General features: G+C 40.9%; 2 protein-coding genes across 3 annotated transcripts; one reads left to right on the top strand and one right to left on the bottom strand.

Annotated features, from left to right (window-relative positions):
- Window positions 1-1,001: 1,001 nt before the first annotated feature.
- LOC110176215 (U6 snRNA-associated Sm-like protein LSm2) lies at window positions 1,002-1,717 on the top strand. The gene is made up of 3 exons (XM_020942491.2): window positions 1,002-1,129; window positions 1,191-1,258; window positions 1,346-1,717. The coding sequence occupies exons 1-3, from the start codon at window positions 1,127-1,129 to the stop codon at window positions 1,560-1,562; spliced, it is 288 nt and encodes a 95-aa protein (XP_020798150.1). The 5' UTR covers window positions 1,002-1,126; the 3' UTR covers window positions 1,563-1,717.
- A 2,468-nt stretch (window positions 1,718-4,185) lies between these two features.
- CrzR (corazonin receptor) lies at window positions 4,186-19,355 on the bottom strand. 2 transcript variants are annotated; one of them, XM_086833862.1, is made up of 6 exons: window positions 18,972-19,355; window positions 14,435-15,406; window positions 8,234-8,417; window positions 7,960-8,165; window positions 6,675-6,826; window positions 4,186-5,508 (listed from the first exon to the last, which is right to left on the bottom strand). In XM_086833862.1, exons 2-6 carry the CDS (start codon window positions 15,230-15,232, stop codon window positions 5,061-5,063), a joined length of 1,788 nt encoding a protein of 595 aa, XP_086689988.1. In that variant the 5' UTR covers window positions 15,233-15,406; window positions 18,972-19,355; the 3' UTR covers window positions 4,186-5,060. The 2 variants fall into 2 exon arrangements, with proteins under 2 accessions (XP_086689988.1, XP_086689989.1); XM_086833863.1 differs by having other exon boundaries at window positions 4,186-5,750; window positions 18,972-19,353.
- Between the last annotated feature and the right edge of the window lie 340 nt (window positions 19,356-19,695).

Raw genomic sequence — 19,695 nt, forward strand, 5'->3', positions numbered from 1 at the left:
TGCACCTTTATATGACCAGACAACTTAACCACTCTTACGTTTTTAATTGCATACTTTCGTGGTGCAAAACATATTGGGTCGCAAGAGACTTCCAACAAATTACGTGCACGCACAAGTGCAAATATACGCCCGAATTATAAATTTATCATTGTTGTTGTTGTAGGCATTCAAAGTGTCTGGTTTAGATTCAATACAAGAGTGTGATATGTAATTGAACTTCCGCTTATTGCCAATCAAAACAGCCTAAAAGATGCACCTTTATATGACCAGACAACTTAACCACTCTTACGTTTTTAATTGCATACTTTCGCGGTGCAAAACATATTGGGTCGCAAGAGACTTCCAACAAATTACGTGCACGCACAAGTGTAAATATACGCCCGAATTATAAATATAACATTGTTGTTGTTGTAGGTATTCAAAGTGTCCGGTTTAGACTCAATACAAGAGTGTGATAAGTAATTGAACTTCCGCCTACTGCCAATCAAAACAGCCTAAAAGATGCACCATTATATGACCAGACAATTTAGCTACTCTTACGTTTTTAATTGCATACTTTCGCGGTTCAAAAAATATTGTAGCACTGTTCAGTGCTAGCACGCTGGTTTGGGCCGGAAATAAATACCCGAAAATTACTCTGTGGCAAAACATGTTTTAACTCAAAGTTTTATTTTCACTTATTATCATTGAAAATCTCAAAGCATTATCTCGGTGTCTTTTCGGAAGTCGCTAGAATTTGACAAATTATTCGATATTAATATGTCGTTGTCGCCTTCTGGCAGCAGATCGAGGATTCACTCATCGCACAAATGTATTAACAATTTCGTACCAAATAATAGATTCAAAACTCTGCTAATTATTCAACAAAATCTTTTGGCGGGTTATTTTTGCAGCCGAGCTTGCAACCATTCGGTATCTTAAAATTTTAGCGAATACCAATGTTATCAACCATTTGCTATAAAGTTTATAGTAGAATCACAGTCAAAGTAACGATTTGAACCATAGAGTGGCCAGTTGTCGTTGAGAAAGAGAATCTAGATTTTATAAAAAAAGCCTGTAATATTTTTAACCGAAAAGGTTGCGGGCACATTGTTGCGTTTTTCATTAAAACTAAATAACAATAACAATGGTAAGAAATTGCTTTAATTGACGAGTTATAAACTAATTGAACACGTTTTTGCCACCTACAGCTTTTCTACTCGTTTTTCAAGTCGCTGGTGGGGAAAGAAGTAGTCGTGGAACTCAAGAACGACCTGAGGTGAGCAACGATGGCTTAAAGCATCGTGACGCGTGTTTTTGCCGGCAAATATATTTAGTTGATATTAATTAATACGTCGTTCTGTAGCATATGCGGCACCCTGCATTCTGTGGACCAGTATCTGAACATCAAGTTGACGGACATTAGTGTCACCGATCCAGACAAATACCCGCACATGCTCAGCGTTAAGAACTGCTTCATCCGCGGGTCCGTGGTGCGGTACGTGCAGCTGCCGGGCGACGAGGTGGACACGCAACTACTGCAGGACGCCGCGCGGAAGGAGGCAGTGGTCAGCACGAGATAGAGATTGTCATCAGGAGCAAACGATCGAAACTGCGCCCCAGGCAGTTTCATAATTATGTTATAGCAACACCTAAACGCCCTAAAAGTTAAGTGAAAATTTGTTAAAATGAAACAATAAGAGAAATCGTCTCAAGAAATGCATTTACATTTTATGAATATGCAGTGATTTTATTGATCGACATTTACACTCTTATTGAGGGTAATGTAGTTTCATTCAGAACCTTAAATTCATTGAAGGAGTCGTTTCGCTTTCCGAATTGAAATTAATGCACTTTTGGCTTAGTTATGGGTTTTTTAAACTTGATTTGACGAAAACATATTCATTTTTGATTCGATTCTATAACTCAATGAAGATAGACTTTAGAAGCAACATTAAAACTGCGGTAACAACATATTAAATACTTGGCCACGATCGATGGGAAAATGATTCAAATGTATGCATACTATCCATACATTTTGCTAGGAAAACAGAAATACACAGGCTATATTTATTATTTTAAGAATGTGCTATAATAAACATGAAAGTTATTAAGCAAACAATGGTTGCGCTTGCTGAGCCTTTGTAGCTTGCATACTTGTGTTGGCAGCACCAAAGGATGTTGCTCAACATGTACCTAGCAATATTTTCCTGGCAACATTCTTTAAGTTCCACCAACTTAGATTTAAAATATCATACCTTTAACTAGACAATGATCGTTAGCCACGGTTATTCCACCTCCTTATTAATCGCACTAAGAACCCCTTTTATTTATTTATTTTCCTATTTAATTAGCTTCCAAAGTTGAAGCTCAAATATCTTACAATATCCATTCACCATACAGGCCACTTGTGAATTTGTGATTTTCCCTAATAGTTATTCTATGGATTTATGCAGTACAAACTTCCAAACAAATAATGTTGCGGCTTCAATGCTAATGCTCCTGTTTTGATGTGTCAAAGGACTTTATCGCTCACGCTTGAATGGAGAGCTCGTGAAATGTAGGTCATCGATAGGCCAAGTTTGCGTCATGTTGATAATGGCCCCAGGAATTGGTCCATAAATTTGTATAATTGTTGTAACAATGTCTTGATGTCTTGTCTACACATCGGTCGGTCGCCTTAGTCAGATATTTATACGAATGCGGAGCCTCCAGGATGGGATGTACTATATGTTATGTACATGTCTTCCGTTTTACGATTGCCATTATTGCGCGGCCCTCGAATTCAACCTTTTATTCCCAATAAAACGGAGAAGCCTAGCGGCGGAATGCTTTTAATTTCTGGACCTCGACCCGCTCGTTAAGTGCCTCTTCTTCGTCCTCGGCCGTTGAATTGCTTTGTTGGATGTGGAATGCGTACTTAAAATAAAATACGCATTCGTAGGAAATTTCAGTTCAGCATTTACATTTTGGAATGGACTGGTCCGCAGTCCGGATGCTGGCTCTAAACTTGGGCAGTTGGTCAGTAGCGGGAACCAGGAGCAAATTCTCGTACTTAAAAGTTGAATTGTGCACTGAAAACAAATTCGGTTCAAGTGTTTTTAAAGTTTTGCAAAGGCCGAAGTCACTGAGGAAAACGCTCCTCTATCCCATCTTGCAGTTAGAAAGCAAAGATAATATTGATTTCGAAATGTTTTCGATGTGGCAAATGAGGTTTTCGCTCTTCTGGCGAGGAGTGGGGTCAATCGCCAACCCCACCGGGGTCCATTTTTCATTATTTGTGGTAATTGGGTTCCTGATTCCGGCGCAGCTTCAAAATTCAGACTGGGAGGCGCATTGTTCGTCGCTCGCAAACAATGTTTTGCATGAACTTTGCCAGGAGAGTGGGTCCGGGGTCCTGGTTCCTGTGAGCTCTGGCTCCTGGCAAGTGTCCCCCGCTATTGCCTATCGTGATGGGCAAACCTCCGCCTGCGCCGCCTATAAAATTTTGTAATATACTCGGCTCTGGGTGGACGTGAGCCCCGTAGGATTTATGGGGTACACGCTTAGCGAGCCGCCGCAGGAACCAAGAACGGAGCGTAACAGGCAGCTAGTTCATCAACGTGTTGAGCTGTGCGTGGCGCGTAAAAGTTGCCTCGTAAAGTTTCGCAAAGGATCATTCGGGTTTTATTAAAAAATAAACTATACAAATTTGACACAGATTATTTATACATAAGTACGCAGCGAAGTACGGAGGCCGCATGAATATGCAAACGGGAAGCGGGACGCGGATGTGGGATAGATGAGCATAAACCTAAACATGCGGCATTTTGAAAATTTCAAAGTCCCTGGGGAGGATTCGCATAATGCAGTGGCTTTCATTAATGACATACATGTGTAAGCTACCCATCTCCGTCCATCGTCCAGCGGAATTTAAAGTAACATCGACATCATCTGTTCATCCCAAATTGAATTGTGATGTTTCACTGTAACTTGTATGCCTCACCAACTGTTGGTCGTAAATTATTGAGTCCATTGAGAGACTGACACCTACATGCACCGGAAAAGCCACAAATCCAGGAAAAGTGACCTTTAACAACTTTGAATTTCGAGTTACCAAATTATTATGGGATGAGTAATTGTTCTTGGAACTATTACGTGTAAGTCTTAAATCGAATGAAACACTAAACTATAAAATGATATCCTCTTAATTATTTATATCTACTGTTTATGATTCTTTGAATGAGAATTCATTTTTATTCCTCTAATCTTTGAAAATAAATGTAACATTTCTGAAGTATCATTCTCTTAGATTGAATTGTGGCAACCACATTAAAAAGTTCAACTATAATATTTACAATTGCAATGTTTACCCTGTTTTTTTGGCTGTTTATACACACAAGTGGAACTATCGAGTTTGTGTAAATTAACCGGAGAATAGAAATAACAAAACGCTAAGCTTACATTTTGGTTCTAATTAAGTTTTTCAAAGTTGCCCAGCAATTGAGAGGAACTCATGAGAAGTCATATTGCGGCTGGTACCCAATTAAGCCCGGACTGCACTTGTTGTGTTTGCAACTAAATTGCAATTGAGTTTACTTATTGCAACTTTTGTTTGTCTTGTTAGGAAAATAATTATTCAAATGATTTGTATGTTAAATCTTATAATGAAAAGACTTAGTTAGTATAAGAAACTGTGTTATTTACCTTAAAAATTCACGATTCTTTGACCAGGAGTTACTCCCATTGGTGGGCAACCACTATGTACGGACTAAGTCTAATCCTAAGCACACCCATTGTGTTTGAAGACTTAACTCTCGATTTAGCATTAACTAAGCACAAGTTGCACGCCTCGGTGATCTGATCATCGACGCCTCCAGTCGGTACCCTCTGCTGGCAAGGATCCCCCCCTACATCTCTCACTCTTGGCTAGCAGTCGCTTCTTACTGCACTGGAAGCTCTTGGAGTTCTAGCTGCCGTCGCACCAGCTCCCTGCTCAGGCAATGGCAGCAGGAGCAGGCATCGGCGTCCACCGTCACCATATCCGCTGTGTCCGCTGCATCCGCCGCCGCAACCGTTGTTGCCGCCATCGCCAGCTGCTCTCACACGCTCGACACCCGCTCGTTGTTGTCCATCAGCCCGCCATGGGCCACGCCCACGCCGACACCTCCGCGATGGCTATCGTAGCTAAGGACCAGCGTCGAGGGTGGGTTCTGCAGCAGGAGTCGCTGCTGGTGTTCCTGCTCCCTCAGGCAGCTTGGATGGCGGGCTAGCAGGGCGGATCCCTTCCGCATCAGCTGCGGCGTGGCGCTACTGCTGCCACCTGGGACAGAGGGGGAGCCACCGGAGGGACCCGATCCCGGACCCACATGCAGCAGGCCGACCTGCTCCTTGAAGGCAGTACCTCCGCAGGATCCTCCGCCGGTGCCGTTGCTGGAACTGCGGTAATAGCTCTGCTGGCGGAAGGCTCGCATCTGCCGGGAACTGCCTCCGGTTCCGTCCACCTGCGTCACCGCCGTTAGCATGGAGGGAGTGCGTTGTGAATCGCCCCTAGGAGACGGGAACGGTGCCGGGAGCGAGATCGGTGGGGGAGACCGGGACGTGGAATGGAGGATGAGGTGGGCGAAAAAAAAGTAACCAGAAAAAGAATATAATATCAGTTACGTATTGCCAATTAGTTGTGTGTAATTTTAGTAGTTTTTAAAATAATCAAATCAATTCAAACAAAAAATCATATTAAGTTGGGATTCTTTTTTAAATCTCGTGGGTTTTGAAAACAATACTTTAAGGGCCTGAAAATATAGAATAAATAAATTTTCACCGATAGTTTTGTGTCGAGTAGTTGAGTTGATTTGTTGCAATTGTGCACGTATATAATCGTATTATGAAATATAATTGTAAATACGTAATTATACCTATACGAAGGTTAATTGCTTGAAAATAATTTAAAGTTCATTTAAAAACAAATTATAGGATCGAATCGAAAATCAAGAATAATTAAACTTAAAATAATCGATGGCCTTGTCAATATTCTCGACAAATCCAAGTTTGAAAAACTCATAAATCAGGCAAAAATGAATTTTTCCATGTTAGTTTATATTAGGTTAATAAATCTGCATATTCAATTTAATATTTTAAAAATTTCAAGTTTTTGTCAAATTTTGACAATTTTAATGATGTAACCCCTTATAAAACTTTCAATTTTCGTAAAAATATCAACATCATTTATTTTTTGACCGGAAATGGCTAGATTGATTTTTCTTTTGATGCTGATCAGGAATAGGAAATGACTCTTTCACTGATTTTCAAGCTTCTGACTGAAATTATAAGGCTCTCTCCTGGAGTTTATAAATTATTTTGAATTTAATAAAAATTAGAAATGAATAAGTGTTAGCTCTGTTTTAGGATGCGATATTTTAAGATCTATAACCTGTTTAAAATTAAAAGCAATTAATATAATAATAACAAATACTTTAAAAGGTGTTGAATATTTTAACGTAGCCTTAAAATCATATATTATTTGTAAATGAACTAAATTATTGCACAATTGTTTTCATCTTTCAAACTCAATATGCAAAATGTTGATATAACTTTTATAAAAACCTAAAGCAACAACAGCTTAATCGTTAAAATCAAAGATTTGATGTAGCGAAATTCTTTTGATGATTCCATTTAAGAACTCCACTTAATTACCATGTTTTGTGTGCTCCACTCACCTGTTTAGGCTGTAGGCGTTGTTATTGCCGCCGCCGCCGCTGGACTTGCTGCCCTTGCCGGGACACAGGTGGAAGGCACCGTAGATGAGGGGGTTCACCAGGCTGTTGGACATGCCAAAGAAGAAGATGGCGTCCTGCAGATCGTCGCCCAGCTGCAAGCAATGCGGAAAATTCAAATTAATTTCCCTATTCAGACCCTTTTGTGGTGCTTGTTTATGTTTGAGTGAGTACATTGTGACCGCTTTGTGGCTGACCCGGGTCCTTGCTGCCACCGGATACCGTTGGCAAAAAGGTGTTTTCCTTGGGCAGGGATTAAATAAATCCTTTTGTGCACTTTAGGCATCCTAGCATCCTTTGAACAAAATGGCCCCCAGTGGCAGGTACACTGTATGCAAAATGCATTCTTTGACTTGTATTAGTAATACACATATCATATGTTTTACAAGCACTATAATCTCTAAACTAAATATTTATAATTAGCTCCCGCAGCTAAATGTAAACCAAGAATACAAAGGATGTCCATAACTAAATACGTTTCTGTATTTAATCAGAAAGCTAACTGAAAACTAAACAACTAACAATGCAAGCAATGTGGCTAACTGTCATGTAATTTAAACAATTTGTAAATTTGAATATACTTTTCCTTGAAAATAATCTCCCCTAGGCTTTACAGGATATTTGAGCTGCGGTTAACCGAGCTCCTGCTTGTGGTTATTCCCGCTTTTGCGTGGGTGGAGCCATAAGGTGGCTTCCTCCTCCGCAGGAGCTGGGTTTTACGGGCAATCTCTGGCAAGTCATCAAAGTTGGGACGCCGTGTCCGCTGGCGCCGTTAAGAAAGAAGGAAAAATTGCGACCGGCCGGCCGGTCGGGTGCCGTAACGATTAATTAAAAATTGAGCATAAGAAATCATTTTTATGTGCGTCGGAGTCGTTGGGAAAGCGTGGAAAAGATTGTGGCCCTAAACGGATTTACCATCTGCGACTAAGCCGGGTCCTTCTATTCCCGTTCTCGCACAGAACGGAGGAGCAGAGACAAGGACTGCCACGGGCCGTAAATATTGGAGGGAACAACAAAGGCTTCTTTTGACACTGCACCCCGCGTCCCGATACGTCGGAATATAAACTGACAAATCGACTGCTGATTGATGTGCCTTTGCATTTAGACGATACCAGGAATCGCTTTCTGCTTGTCATTCAGCACGCCGGAAATTTCGGTGGCCCAAAATAAAGGAACGAAACCCTTGAAACCCAACTCGAGCTCACACCCACGCCATAGACTCACTCACCCTTTTGTCCGGATTGAGGAACATGAACATAATCATCATGACGTAGTATGGCGTCCAGCAGATGAGGAACGCTATGATGATCACCACCGAGATTCGGAGTGACTTCATCTTGGCCTTGTGTATCAGCCTTTGTCGATTCGTCTGCGTGGGCAGCTTGGCCGTGGAATAGTTGGCCAACTTCGACCCCTGGAACATCTTCTCGCTACCTGTAAAAGTGTGGGGGTTGCACTATATTTGGGTGTTCCTCAGAATCATATTATTATTAGAAACTCACTGGAAATGGTCCGGAAAGTGGACATGTAGGTGCCGAAGAGGATGCACAGTGGGAGCAGGAAGGTGAAGACCAGTGTGAAGGTGGCGTACATCTGCTCCTGCCAGTCCGCCGTGTAGAATCCGTGGGTGACGCACTGGTAGAACTCTTCGACGAAGGGTCCACGCGCCACGTGGAAGATAAAGAACTTCAGCGCAATTCGTCAACATCAACATCAAAGGAGGCAGTGCCGGAACGAGGGAGGGAAACGAGCAAAGTTCAGACGTAAATTGAGAATAGTTGGCAAACATTATATACAAATTTATATTAATTTAAGATACTAACTGCAAAGTAACATTTACAAATAAACTAAAGATGTTTAAAAGTAAGCAGATAAATATTATTCACAATTACTTGTACTTTTTGCTGCCTAACTCTTAAACGTACTTGGACGAATATTTAAAATCCACAGAGAAATATTAAATATCAAATCATATCAAGTTGGGATTATTGTTTAAGTCTCGTATTATATAATATAATTGAACATAAGTAATTTTACCTATACGCAGTTAAGCAAGTTAATTTAAAATCAAGCATAATTAAACTTAAAATAATCGATGGTCTTATATGAAATTATAAGGCCCTGCAAGGGTATATGAATTATTATTAAATTAATAAAAATGATAAGGGCAAGCACTGTTTAAGCGAGGACTATACAATTTACTCTACACTCTTTGGTTTAAGGATAATTAACTTTGAGCAGAAAGTAACTCTGAACAATCAGTATCTATAACCAGTAATTAAAAATGATCACTAAGTATCAATGACCAGTAAGTATGTATGATCAGTTACTAACTTTGAACACTAATAAACAATGACTTGCAACTTTTGTAACACAACACATTTCTGAGACTTGGCTGGCAGCAGTCACTTCGTTCCGGGGATGTTAGAACGAGTTGGGAATCATATGTACAGATGTGTAACAGACGTTTTGGAACAGATTTAAAAGAATGCTTTTCGAATAATTTTACTAGTATACAAGTCGAGGCGTGGCAAATCGGTGGACTACATATATAAATATATATAGCTGCCATATGAACGATCAGTAAGTATGATCAGTACTTAACTATGAGCAGTAAGTAGCTATGAGCAGGAAGTAACTCTGAACAGTAAGTATCTATGAGCAGTAAGTAAGTCTGAATAGTAATTATCTATGACAAGTAAGTAGCTATGACCAGTAAGTCTGTTTGATCAGTTACTAACTTTGAACACTTATAAACAATGACTTGCAACTTTTGTAACACAACACATTTCTGAAACTTGGCCGGCAGCAGTCACTTCGTTCCGGGACTGATAGAACCAGTTGGGAATCATATGTACAGATGTGCGAGATGTGGTTTAGAACAAAGAGCAGGCTATTTTAATGAAATTATTGAGTTATTCTTCTATATAATTTTACTAGTATATAAATCGGAGCATGGCAAATCGGTGGACTATATATATACAAATATATAGCTGCCATAGAAACGATCGGAAAATTTACATTACTTTATTGTTTTTCAATATAAATATATATAATTTATATTGTATTAATTCCTAGTGATCGAATTTCAATCTGCAAATCTGGCTATACAAATTTTGACGTGCCGAAGTTAGCTTCCTTTCTTGTTTCCACATGAAATACTCTTTAAAATATTTTTAAACTATATTGATTTACTAAGCACCAACACATATTCCTTATTTACAATTAAGAAAATCCACAAGAAGTTTGTATAAATGAGACACATCAGTCATGTTCCTTTAGTTTAAATGTAATTAATTTCATTGTAACTAGGCAACGTGAACAAATTACTTCAACTTTGTGTGTACCTCGGAGACAACTCACATCTCTGGTTGCATTAAAGAGTGCGGAAGTATATACAGAAACATGTTAGAATGGAAATCCACATGCGACCCGTAGGTACAAATTGCTGACACAGAACGACGCTTTGATCCTGCCACGCGGCAGAAGGCGGCGGAGAAGTGGTGAAAGGTCCTTGGTTATGAGTGAGGAAGGTCTCATTTTTTTTTCTGTTGGCCCGCTCCATTATCCATTGTCGACTCTGAATATGGCCGTAATTGAGGGAACGTTTTTCCATTGTTGGAACATCCTGTGCGTTCAATTTACTAGAAAGTTGCTACTCCCTACCTGCCGATGCAGGACGTCCCCTAGGATTCTACTCGGAAGGATTTGGGGCTGGCCGACGCTGATAAAACCGAACTGGCGACTTATACACCAAGGATGGATGTGTCAGCGCATAACTAATACGCTAAAAGTCTTTTTATTTGCGCTTTTTATGGCTTTCTTGTCAGACGCTGTGTTGACACAGCTGACCCAAATGGGGAAAATGGTGGAGAGGGCGAGGAAAACGGAGGAAATGGGGCCAACTTTCCACGCCCGACTAAACGGGAGAGTAAAACTACTAGAAGCCCCCAGGATCAACGACAAACGGATAATCGTTTAATGGTTGATTTTTATTAATTTTGCACACTTATAACTTTCAAGACCAACCAGGCCACAAGATACTTATAGATATAGATCTATATGTTATATTCCTCACCTAGAAAACCAGACAGAGAGCAGATGGTTGTGGCGTTAATTCGACACTTAAAAAGTTTCCCGAAAACTTCATTTCTGCAAACTGTGTTTGGGCAAACTTCAAGTGGGAGCCTCTGAAGCGGATAATTGGTTGTTTTAAGCTCGTTCAGAAAAGTCTGAACTGAGTTCAAGTCAAGAACAATTTGAATCAAGCATTGTAGCTAGTCTTTCAATATTTTCTTGGAAAACTTGCAGTTGCACGTTGCACATTGCTCCCAAAAAGTTTGCCTTAAAGTGAAATAACAGCACTAAATATTTGTTCACTTATTATGCATCTTATATTAGGTGAAAGTTTAAAGGCTTAAATTTTAAACCTAATTAGGATTCTGTTTAATAAAATCGAACTCGATTGCAGTGAAGGTGTCCATGCGAGCTCAAATTGTGTGTGAACATAAACATCAAAGAAGTACCAGCATAATAATTACTTTTGCATTACATTTACCAAAATAAACAATTTTTTTGTTTAGGAAACGGACATATTATTGCAACACGTTGTTTGTAATTATAAATAGTACCAGCATAATAATTACTTTTGCATTACATTTACCAAAATAAACAATTTTTTTTTTTAGGAAACGAACATATTATTGCAACACGTTGTTTGTAATTATAAATATAACTTCATTTATTATGTTTTCACTATCATTTCGCCTAATTAATATGTTTAAAAAAATAAGATGGATCGCCTTGTTTATGTTGAATTAAACTCGGTACGAATCCAACTGAAAAATAATATCTTTTCACCACATTTGCTCAACTTTTAATTGGTTTTGTGCACATTACAATGTCTCAGAAACGACAATGATAATTGAGTTACAATACAATCGCTTTCGCACTCAACGTGCAGAACAATACCTTCAATAGCCTTGACACTCTGGTACTCAGACAGGACTGACTCTGCCAGGACTGACTCTGACTTTGACTCTATTAGGACCCCTGAATTTCCATTGTACCGCCTTGAGTTCACATCGTGGGTATTATTGTTCCGCGAAAATGGGTGTGAGACCTCACACTTTCATTTCATTTTCTTCTTCGTTCGAACGGGGGAGCCAAATAAATGCTGTTGAAAACATTTGTTGTTTATTGGCAGCAGAAGTAAATTTTCATTTTGGTTTTTTATTTGAAACCAACGAGCTCAGCGGCGCGTCTCATATTGGATTCGACATGTGCCGGTTGCTGCTGCGTGGACGGAAACGAGGACTAGGACGGGACGAGGACGTGTGACAGCGGAAAAGTTGTCCGGAAAATTGTTTCGGATGATTCCCTTATTTCTGGCCGGAAGGTTCTGGCCGCTCTGACTCTGGACCCTGCTCCTTGGTGGTCGTCACGTCTGTAAGCCGCATAAATTTTATGTCGCATGTTCAATAAAAGGAAAACGAAATGAAGAAAGTTTTCCCAGAGCGCAGTCAACATGGGGGCGACGAAAAGTGGACCATAAAAATTGGCATAATGATTGCAAAGTTGCTTTTAATTGGGTGACAGTGGCCCTTTAATTATGTAGCGATATTGGCGGACATTCTAAAAATGGAACAAACTCTCCCCGCAATATCATAATAGCAAATAAAATATTTAGGATTAGCGTGACAGTTGGCAAAGTCTCTCCGGATCTATTTTAAAATGCAGGCCAATACATTATGCCCATTTTATTATTATTATTGTTTTCCGAAGTATTTGAGGGCTGAACTTTGGGCTGCTGGAAGTCAGAGTCGGTGACCTCAACCCACTTCAAAATGTGCCAAAAAATGTTCGGGCGACGTGCGAGGCAGGAACCGAAACATAAAAATGTAATTAGACTTAACATTTTTTTGTGGCATTTAAGCCTAATCTCGGCCAGAAATTATTATTTCACGCCCTATATTGCTCTAATAAAGAAAAACACACGACTCGCGAGACTTTGTGGCAATGTGGTTAATTCTCCTAATTAAATGCGTTAAATTATAGGATTCTTTTGTGAATCAGGCGAGCAAGAGAGAGCTCCAGAGAGTTGCACAGCTCAGGTGAGAAAAACCCAGGAAAACTTTCCACTCAACAGGCAATCATCCCTTCCTGCTTCCTCTTAAGCCCCCCAAAAGCAAAGCTCTTTTCTTTTCGGGATCTCAAAGGTTGGGACACGAAAAGGGAAAGGTCAAGCCTTTGTGCCCACTTCCCTTTATGGTAAGCCAACTCTTTAACAGATTTCCCTGAATACCGAATCCTGAAGCCGAATCTGGTCACAAGGAGAGCCGAGTTTATGGCCTCTTGGGGGATTCGTTTCACACTTTTCAATCAAACTAAATTAGTCGCCGGCTCCATGGCAACTTTGAAGTGGCATTTTGCTAATTAGTCACCTTAGACGCAGCCAGGACTCGAGTGCCGTGACAGTTTCCTCCTCAAAGCAACAGTCGGCAAGGCACTCGAGTTAATCTGATGAATGGTGGGGCCACCAGGAACACCTCGCCCGGGGCCATAAATCAGGACCAACGAATCGAGTGTGTAATCGGGGACACGCGGCATACATTATACAATCAATGTGCCGGAATGGCGGCAGCAGCCGAGTCCTGGAACAAAGCGTAGGGATTCCCATTAATGTAGTCCCATTCGGGCTTATCCGACGAGTGGAGCGAATATATCACTCGGTCTATCTGCACACCATGAATCGCGGGGAATATGAATAATGTCTGTCGTCAGGCAGACACACACACTTCCTGGCGGGACCTTTTTCTGTTTCTGTGTCTGTTTCTTTTTTTTCTGGGATCCTCTCAGAAAACAAAACCCTTTGTTGGTCGGAATTCGATTGGCTATCCTAACCCAATCTCAATCCCAATCCTTAAACATCCCATCCACCGGGGGCGGACACGTGTGCGTGGGCGTGGCAGCGGCCTAAAGCCACATTTAGTGCACACTTTTTGTGCGAACGGCAATCATTTTTAATGTCTGCACAGACACATTCCGGCGCTCTTTCCGCTCAAGACTATTTGCGCCCGGCCACGGGGCGTATACGTGTTATAAAGTAAACATATTACTTCAACTTCATCAGCACCCCGGAGTGGCTGGCTAACTGGCTGGAGTTTCTTTCGGGGATCTCCTTGCCGGCTGAGCCCCAGATTTAACTTAGCGTAATGGAACGCCCTCGGTAAGTGGCTGCTAGTGGGCCAGATTATTTTCACAGGCATGCCATGTACCAACATCCTCCGACATTTGGCTCAAAACTTCTTTGACGTCGGAATGCCATCATTTGTCCGTTGTTTCTTGGAAGAAATTTAAATTCAGACGCTTTAATTCTTCCCCGAAGGCAACTCGTTTTTGCAGTGGAAAAATTCACTTAAAAATAGAGACTATAGACTATAGACTTAGCGAAGCGACTTAAAAGATGGAAGAGGGGGCCCTTTTTTATGCTGGCCGGAATAAATGTTCTCCGTGTTGGACAAGCTATACATTTATTTCCTTGAAATGAAATTCTTGTGCATATAATAAAGCGAAAAGAAGCAAAATAAAATTCTTGTGCACATTTAAAATCAATATTTGTAGTTGCAAAATAATCTCCTGCACATTTTATAAGTCTATAGCTATATTCTTGCAGGCTCTTTTCTCCGGTATTATCCACTTACCTGAGGCAAGCTGAGCACCAGCGACAGGATGTAAGTTCCACCGAGCAGTCGATGACACCGCTTGGCCATGTTGAGCGACTTCATCGGATACTTCACAGCTATCCAGCGGTCCACGCCAATCAGGACCAGGACGTAGGTGCTCAGGTAGAGGCTGAACATCTGAAAGAGCTTCACCAGCTTGCAGGTGAGCTCGTTGGCCAGCCACTGAACCGTGTAGCACCAGGCGGCCTCGCCGATGATGCAGAACCAGGTGACCAGGACGTCGGCAATGGACAGGTGAAACATCAGCGAATAAATGGCGCTCCAGGTGTGCCGCGAGTTCCGCCGCGAGATGCGGGTCTTGTAAATGTTCCAAATGGTCAGCAGGTTGCCCAGCAGGGAGAACAGTGCCATGACGGCCAACACATAGACCTTCAGTAGCCCGGATCGTGAGAGCTGGGGGGCGTGGTCCATCACATGCTCAGGCACCTGTTCCGCCATTGGTGGCGACTCGTGCCGGCTGTTCGTGTGCGCCAGGGAGGAGCTATTGGCGATCGCGTAGGCGGGCAGGGGCGTGGTGGCCACGCTCAGATTGGACACATCCGTGGCCAGGCCCACGCCCAAGTCCAGCATATTGAGCGTAAAGTTGGCTATTTCAGGAGCAGCGGCGGCCACGAGGCGGGTGAAGTTACTCATGGCAGACCAGTTGCCCACGGCCACTTCATTATCGGCATCCACATCCATCGAGGAGTTGGGCACGGGGGGCAGGCGGTCGAGTGCCGGCGACGATGGGTCATCGAAGGCCCACTCGGCCTCCATATCGGGTATGTTCTCTACTTAATTGATTGATTCACTCAGTTTGGACGGTTCCCGTTCAAGTGAAATTCAATTACATCTTGGTGTTACCCTTAGGCGTAATGACCACAGGTGCAGCTTATCTTGGGTATCCTTACCTTGCATCTGCCGTCGACATGATATTGTATTTAGCTTAAACTGTAAATAGATTGGAAATCAAATTAGTCAACTGTCAAATTCCTCTTTGTAAAACGATTTAATAGAAAATAATTCATCTTCAAGTTGGGAAAATTCAATCATTGATACCTTAAAAGGTGGCGTAATTTAATGCCCAACGAAACATTCTATTTATACGGTTTTAGCAAGAAGCGTTTTGATGTTGATTAAGAAAGATTTAAGAAATTCCCTCGGGCGGTGATAAGCCATTCAACCTTATCGGCACATGCCAAAGGAGTTTAAGTCCCATAAAAAATGCACAAACAGCCCAAGACTTGCCCGGATTCTTCTCGGAATTCAGGTAAGAGTTTTACAATTAAATTAAGATTAAAATAAAATTTCTCCCCTTACAATGTTGTCTTTAAGTGAAGCACATTTTCAATTAATTTGTTTCAGCGTAAAATGATTGGCTTCCCACAAAACCAAAGTCTTTCACTCAGCTGTCTTGTTTACTTGATTGTTTTGCAGGAAAATTCTAATTTAGCTTGGAGCCGGACCAAAGTCAAATATATTGATTGCTTAGGTGCAATTCAATATATATACACTCGGCAGCCAGACAACAGATTGATTGGAAATTGAAATGGGAAATGGATATGGGAAATCTGCAGGTAACCCCAGACAGATGAATCCTTTTAAAAATCCATTAGGGGAGAATACTAATTTGTCACAAAAGCGTTCTGTTCTTGTGTTCTGCTTCTGAATTTTATGATTTCATTTGAATGCTGACCAAGCATAACGACCATTTGCCACTTTAAATTGTCATTAACATTAAAAAGCTTTTACCTGTGCGAACCAGCCAGCTAAAAGACTTTCTTTTCAAGGTCGAAATAAAACTATAGAATAATTATATAGCTTCATTTCCTGGATAATCCAGTCTCCAGATAAACAGATGCAATTTAACTCTTTAAAGGTGCACAAAGAGCACTTGGAGGGGAAGCACCTTGGTTAATCCAGTGGCTCAGACGACCAATTCACTTGATTACCTCCGGATTGCCTCACAATAATGACCGCCCTCGGAGCAGTAACAACAATTCCGTAATGGATGCAGTTGACCTGAACACTTGCAATTACCCGGCAACAATTATCCGCAACCCTCGAAGGCGCCTCCGTTTCCGAGTACGAGTACGAGTACGAGTACGAGTACGAGTACGAGTACAAGTACCAGTACTTGGGTATTTCCGATTAAGTTTCAATAGATATGCGAATTCGAAAGCCTTCGCCTTAGGAACTCGACTTTACCCAGTGCTTGTGCAGTGAGGTGGGTTCAAAGTGAAATTCCATAAAATTTCATTTTCCAAATTAATTTATGAACATAAATTAGATTGGACGCTTCGTTTGGCTCTTGCTATTGCGTTCTCCCGCCAATTGGAAAACAATGAAACCAATTCAACGCGTGTCCGGCAGCATTTTCGAATGCCTCCCATTCTGGTCAATTGATGCAGATCAATTGTAGGCAATCGAGCCATTAATTGGACCTGATCGCATCTAAGCATGTAGATGTAGTGGCTCTCATTGCTAATTGCCCGTGTGCAAACCAGATTAATGGTCTCGCTGACCTGCTCGACTCGGTGTCACTAAAGCAATTTGTATCTGATTGCCTCTACCCGCACATATCTTAGAGTGAACTTTCCATCTCTCGCGTTTAATCAACGCGATTAATACACAAATGCGCATTTGATTGATCAGCAAAAGCAGCCGGGTCTCGGTTCTTGGGTTCCCGAAAAATAAAAAGTGTGGCGAAAATCACACATCTGTGCCACGTATGTCCCGGGGATCTGTGTTATAATCCACGGAGCGACGACAGATGAGCAGCTGGAGACGAAAACTTTGCCTTTGATTGATTTGCATTCCTTGCAGTAAAAACCCCGAAAAGTACACACACACCAGCTTAATCCCTGTCCAAACCGTCTAGACAATGCCATAATTGATACCTTCTCGTATATCGGTATCGGAAAAGAGCAAAGTTTTTGGTTCAATGAGTTTTTCCTGTGCTTAAATTCAATTAATGCAAGGCAGAAAAATCACAACACTGATTTTGTAGGTCAACAGAGCATGATGCTTCCGATTAAAAGTCGGACTACATCTTGTTTATTCGGAAAACCAAATATTGTAAATAAAAGAATAAATATAAAATATTTTTGCAATTTCTCTGGCCTCGCTTACAGTGGCCAATTAAAACATCATTGACATTCAGTTAAATTCAGTTCAGTTAAATTCCCTTCGGCCACCATGGCGTATACGTAACAATGGTGACATCTACAGGTAATAAAACCCCATTGGTTCCTCTCTTTTTTTGTTTTTTGAATGGGGAGAAGTGTGTACATACACTTGAAGCTCACTACTCTTTTGTTTATTGTCCAAAGTTTTTGGTACAAGCAAAGTTTTGTGCAAATGGACGACATTTTAGTCGACTTGTCTTTACAGTTCATCTTTTTCCGCGTCGTTTTTGTTTTTTTCTGCAAACTTTGGCCATTCACTTAGATTGGATTAATTCGTGGCAGTTTTCTGTTATTCTTACGGCGCTACTTTGTAATTACTTGGCGAGTTCATAAACTGCCCAGAAACCAGAACGTTGCAAGGAAAATTTCTTCATTAAGGCACAGTGTCCCAAAAGTTTTCACGCACACTACCAATTCTCCCAGTTGTTGGTGGATTATTTGCATTCTGCTTGGCTAACACTCGCATTTAAGTTTGAGTTTCTGTTTGTATTCACACATTTCACATTTATTTAGGCACTTTTCGGGCTTTTGTCTAAGCTGAAACTGAAGCAGAAGCTGAAGCTGCGGTGTTTGCACAGTTGGGCCGCTTCTTTAAATACAGGGGGAAATACACAGGGCACAGGAGCACAGTATACAGTGTACTGGGTACAGTGTACTGGGTACTGGATACTGGGTACTGTGTACTGTACAGTGAACTTCAGTGCTTGTGTTGCCAGCTTAAATATCAACATGTCATTAATTTTTTGGCAGCTGCAACCCCGAGAAACTCTGTCAGGAATTCTGGCATATCTGGAGTAACCGCGTACTTCATTAGGTATCTTGGTTCCGTATCTGTATCTGTATCCGCGATGTGTGCACAGTCCGCTGTTTGCTTAACATCCCACAGCTCTCATGAGCTCTTGAGCACATGATGCCAGTTTGATTATTGCTTCGGGTTCACCGCATAGATACACCACGCACCACAGAAATTTATGCGTTTTGATCCGATTACAAATTTATTTTATTTCATTTCATTGAAATTTATTTAGCCATCACTTCTCTCTAATTAGATTAGTCAAATTAATTCATTTGATTTAGACAAAAAAAGAAGGAAATGATTCTATTGGTTTAAGTTTTTATTTTTATACAAATAAATTTATATTTTTTAATTAAATGTAATGAATGTGGCTCACAGATCCGTTTAATAAAATTAATTATGAAAAACGAGTAAAGACCTCGGCTTATTAAAGCCATTATTTTAATTACTAGACCCTTAAGTGCTTAAGTTAATTAACTAAAATGTTTCAAAGAAGTGTTTTAGACAAGATTGAAAATTAAACCCAACTTGCCTTTATAAATTTGTAAAGACTTTTCCGTTGCTTATTTAAGACAATTATTTAAGACTTAAATATTTTTCACTAAATAAATGCACACTCAGATTTTCGTAGTAAATATTAGATTAAAATTTAAGATAGTGCACTTTCATTTAACAAGATTTCAAGAAATTGCACTTTAGTTGATAAAATTTCGCAAACTTTTACTTTGATTCAAAGAATTCTTCACTTTTCTGCACTTTGCTCTTTTTCGGTCGCGTTCAGTCGTTTCAGTTTGGCCAAACCTCAATCTCAGCTTTTCACAGGAAACTTTTATTTATGGAGCTTCGTTTCGCAAAGTGAAAACTAAGATTTTCCGCGCTTTTCAACCGCTGCGGCACCTCGAATTCGGACAACTGATTTCAAAAAACCAACGCGGCGAAGTCAAATCGTCGCGCCAACCGTTCGAACAGGTTGCATCTAGCCTCGAACATGTTGCCAGCGGATTCATTCATAAAAGCGCTCCATACGCCCGGCCACCTGATGGAGCGACCCTCGCTGGCACGACTCGCAACTTGTTGGCGTCCCCCGTCAAGGGCAATGCTCTGCAGGCATAACTCATACGCAGTGTGGTTCCTTGCGGAACAGTGGAAACTGAGGCAGGACTTTAAGAATATAGTGAGAAGCTGTTTACTGTTAGCTTTATAAGAACCAAAGTATACAATAATATATAATTAATTACATAATACATAATTATATA

This window comes from Drosophila serrata, unplaced genomic scaffold (genome assembly GCF_035046125.1).
Source record: "Drosophila serrata isolate PLE 108 unplaced genomic scaffold, ASM3504612v1 contig_272, whole genome shotgun sequence".
NCBI classification, from domain to species: Eukaryota; Metazoa; Arthropoda; class Insecta; order Diptera; family Drosophilidae; genus Drosophila; species Drosophila serrata.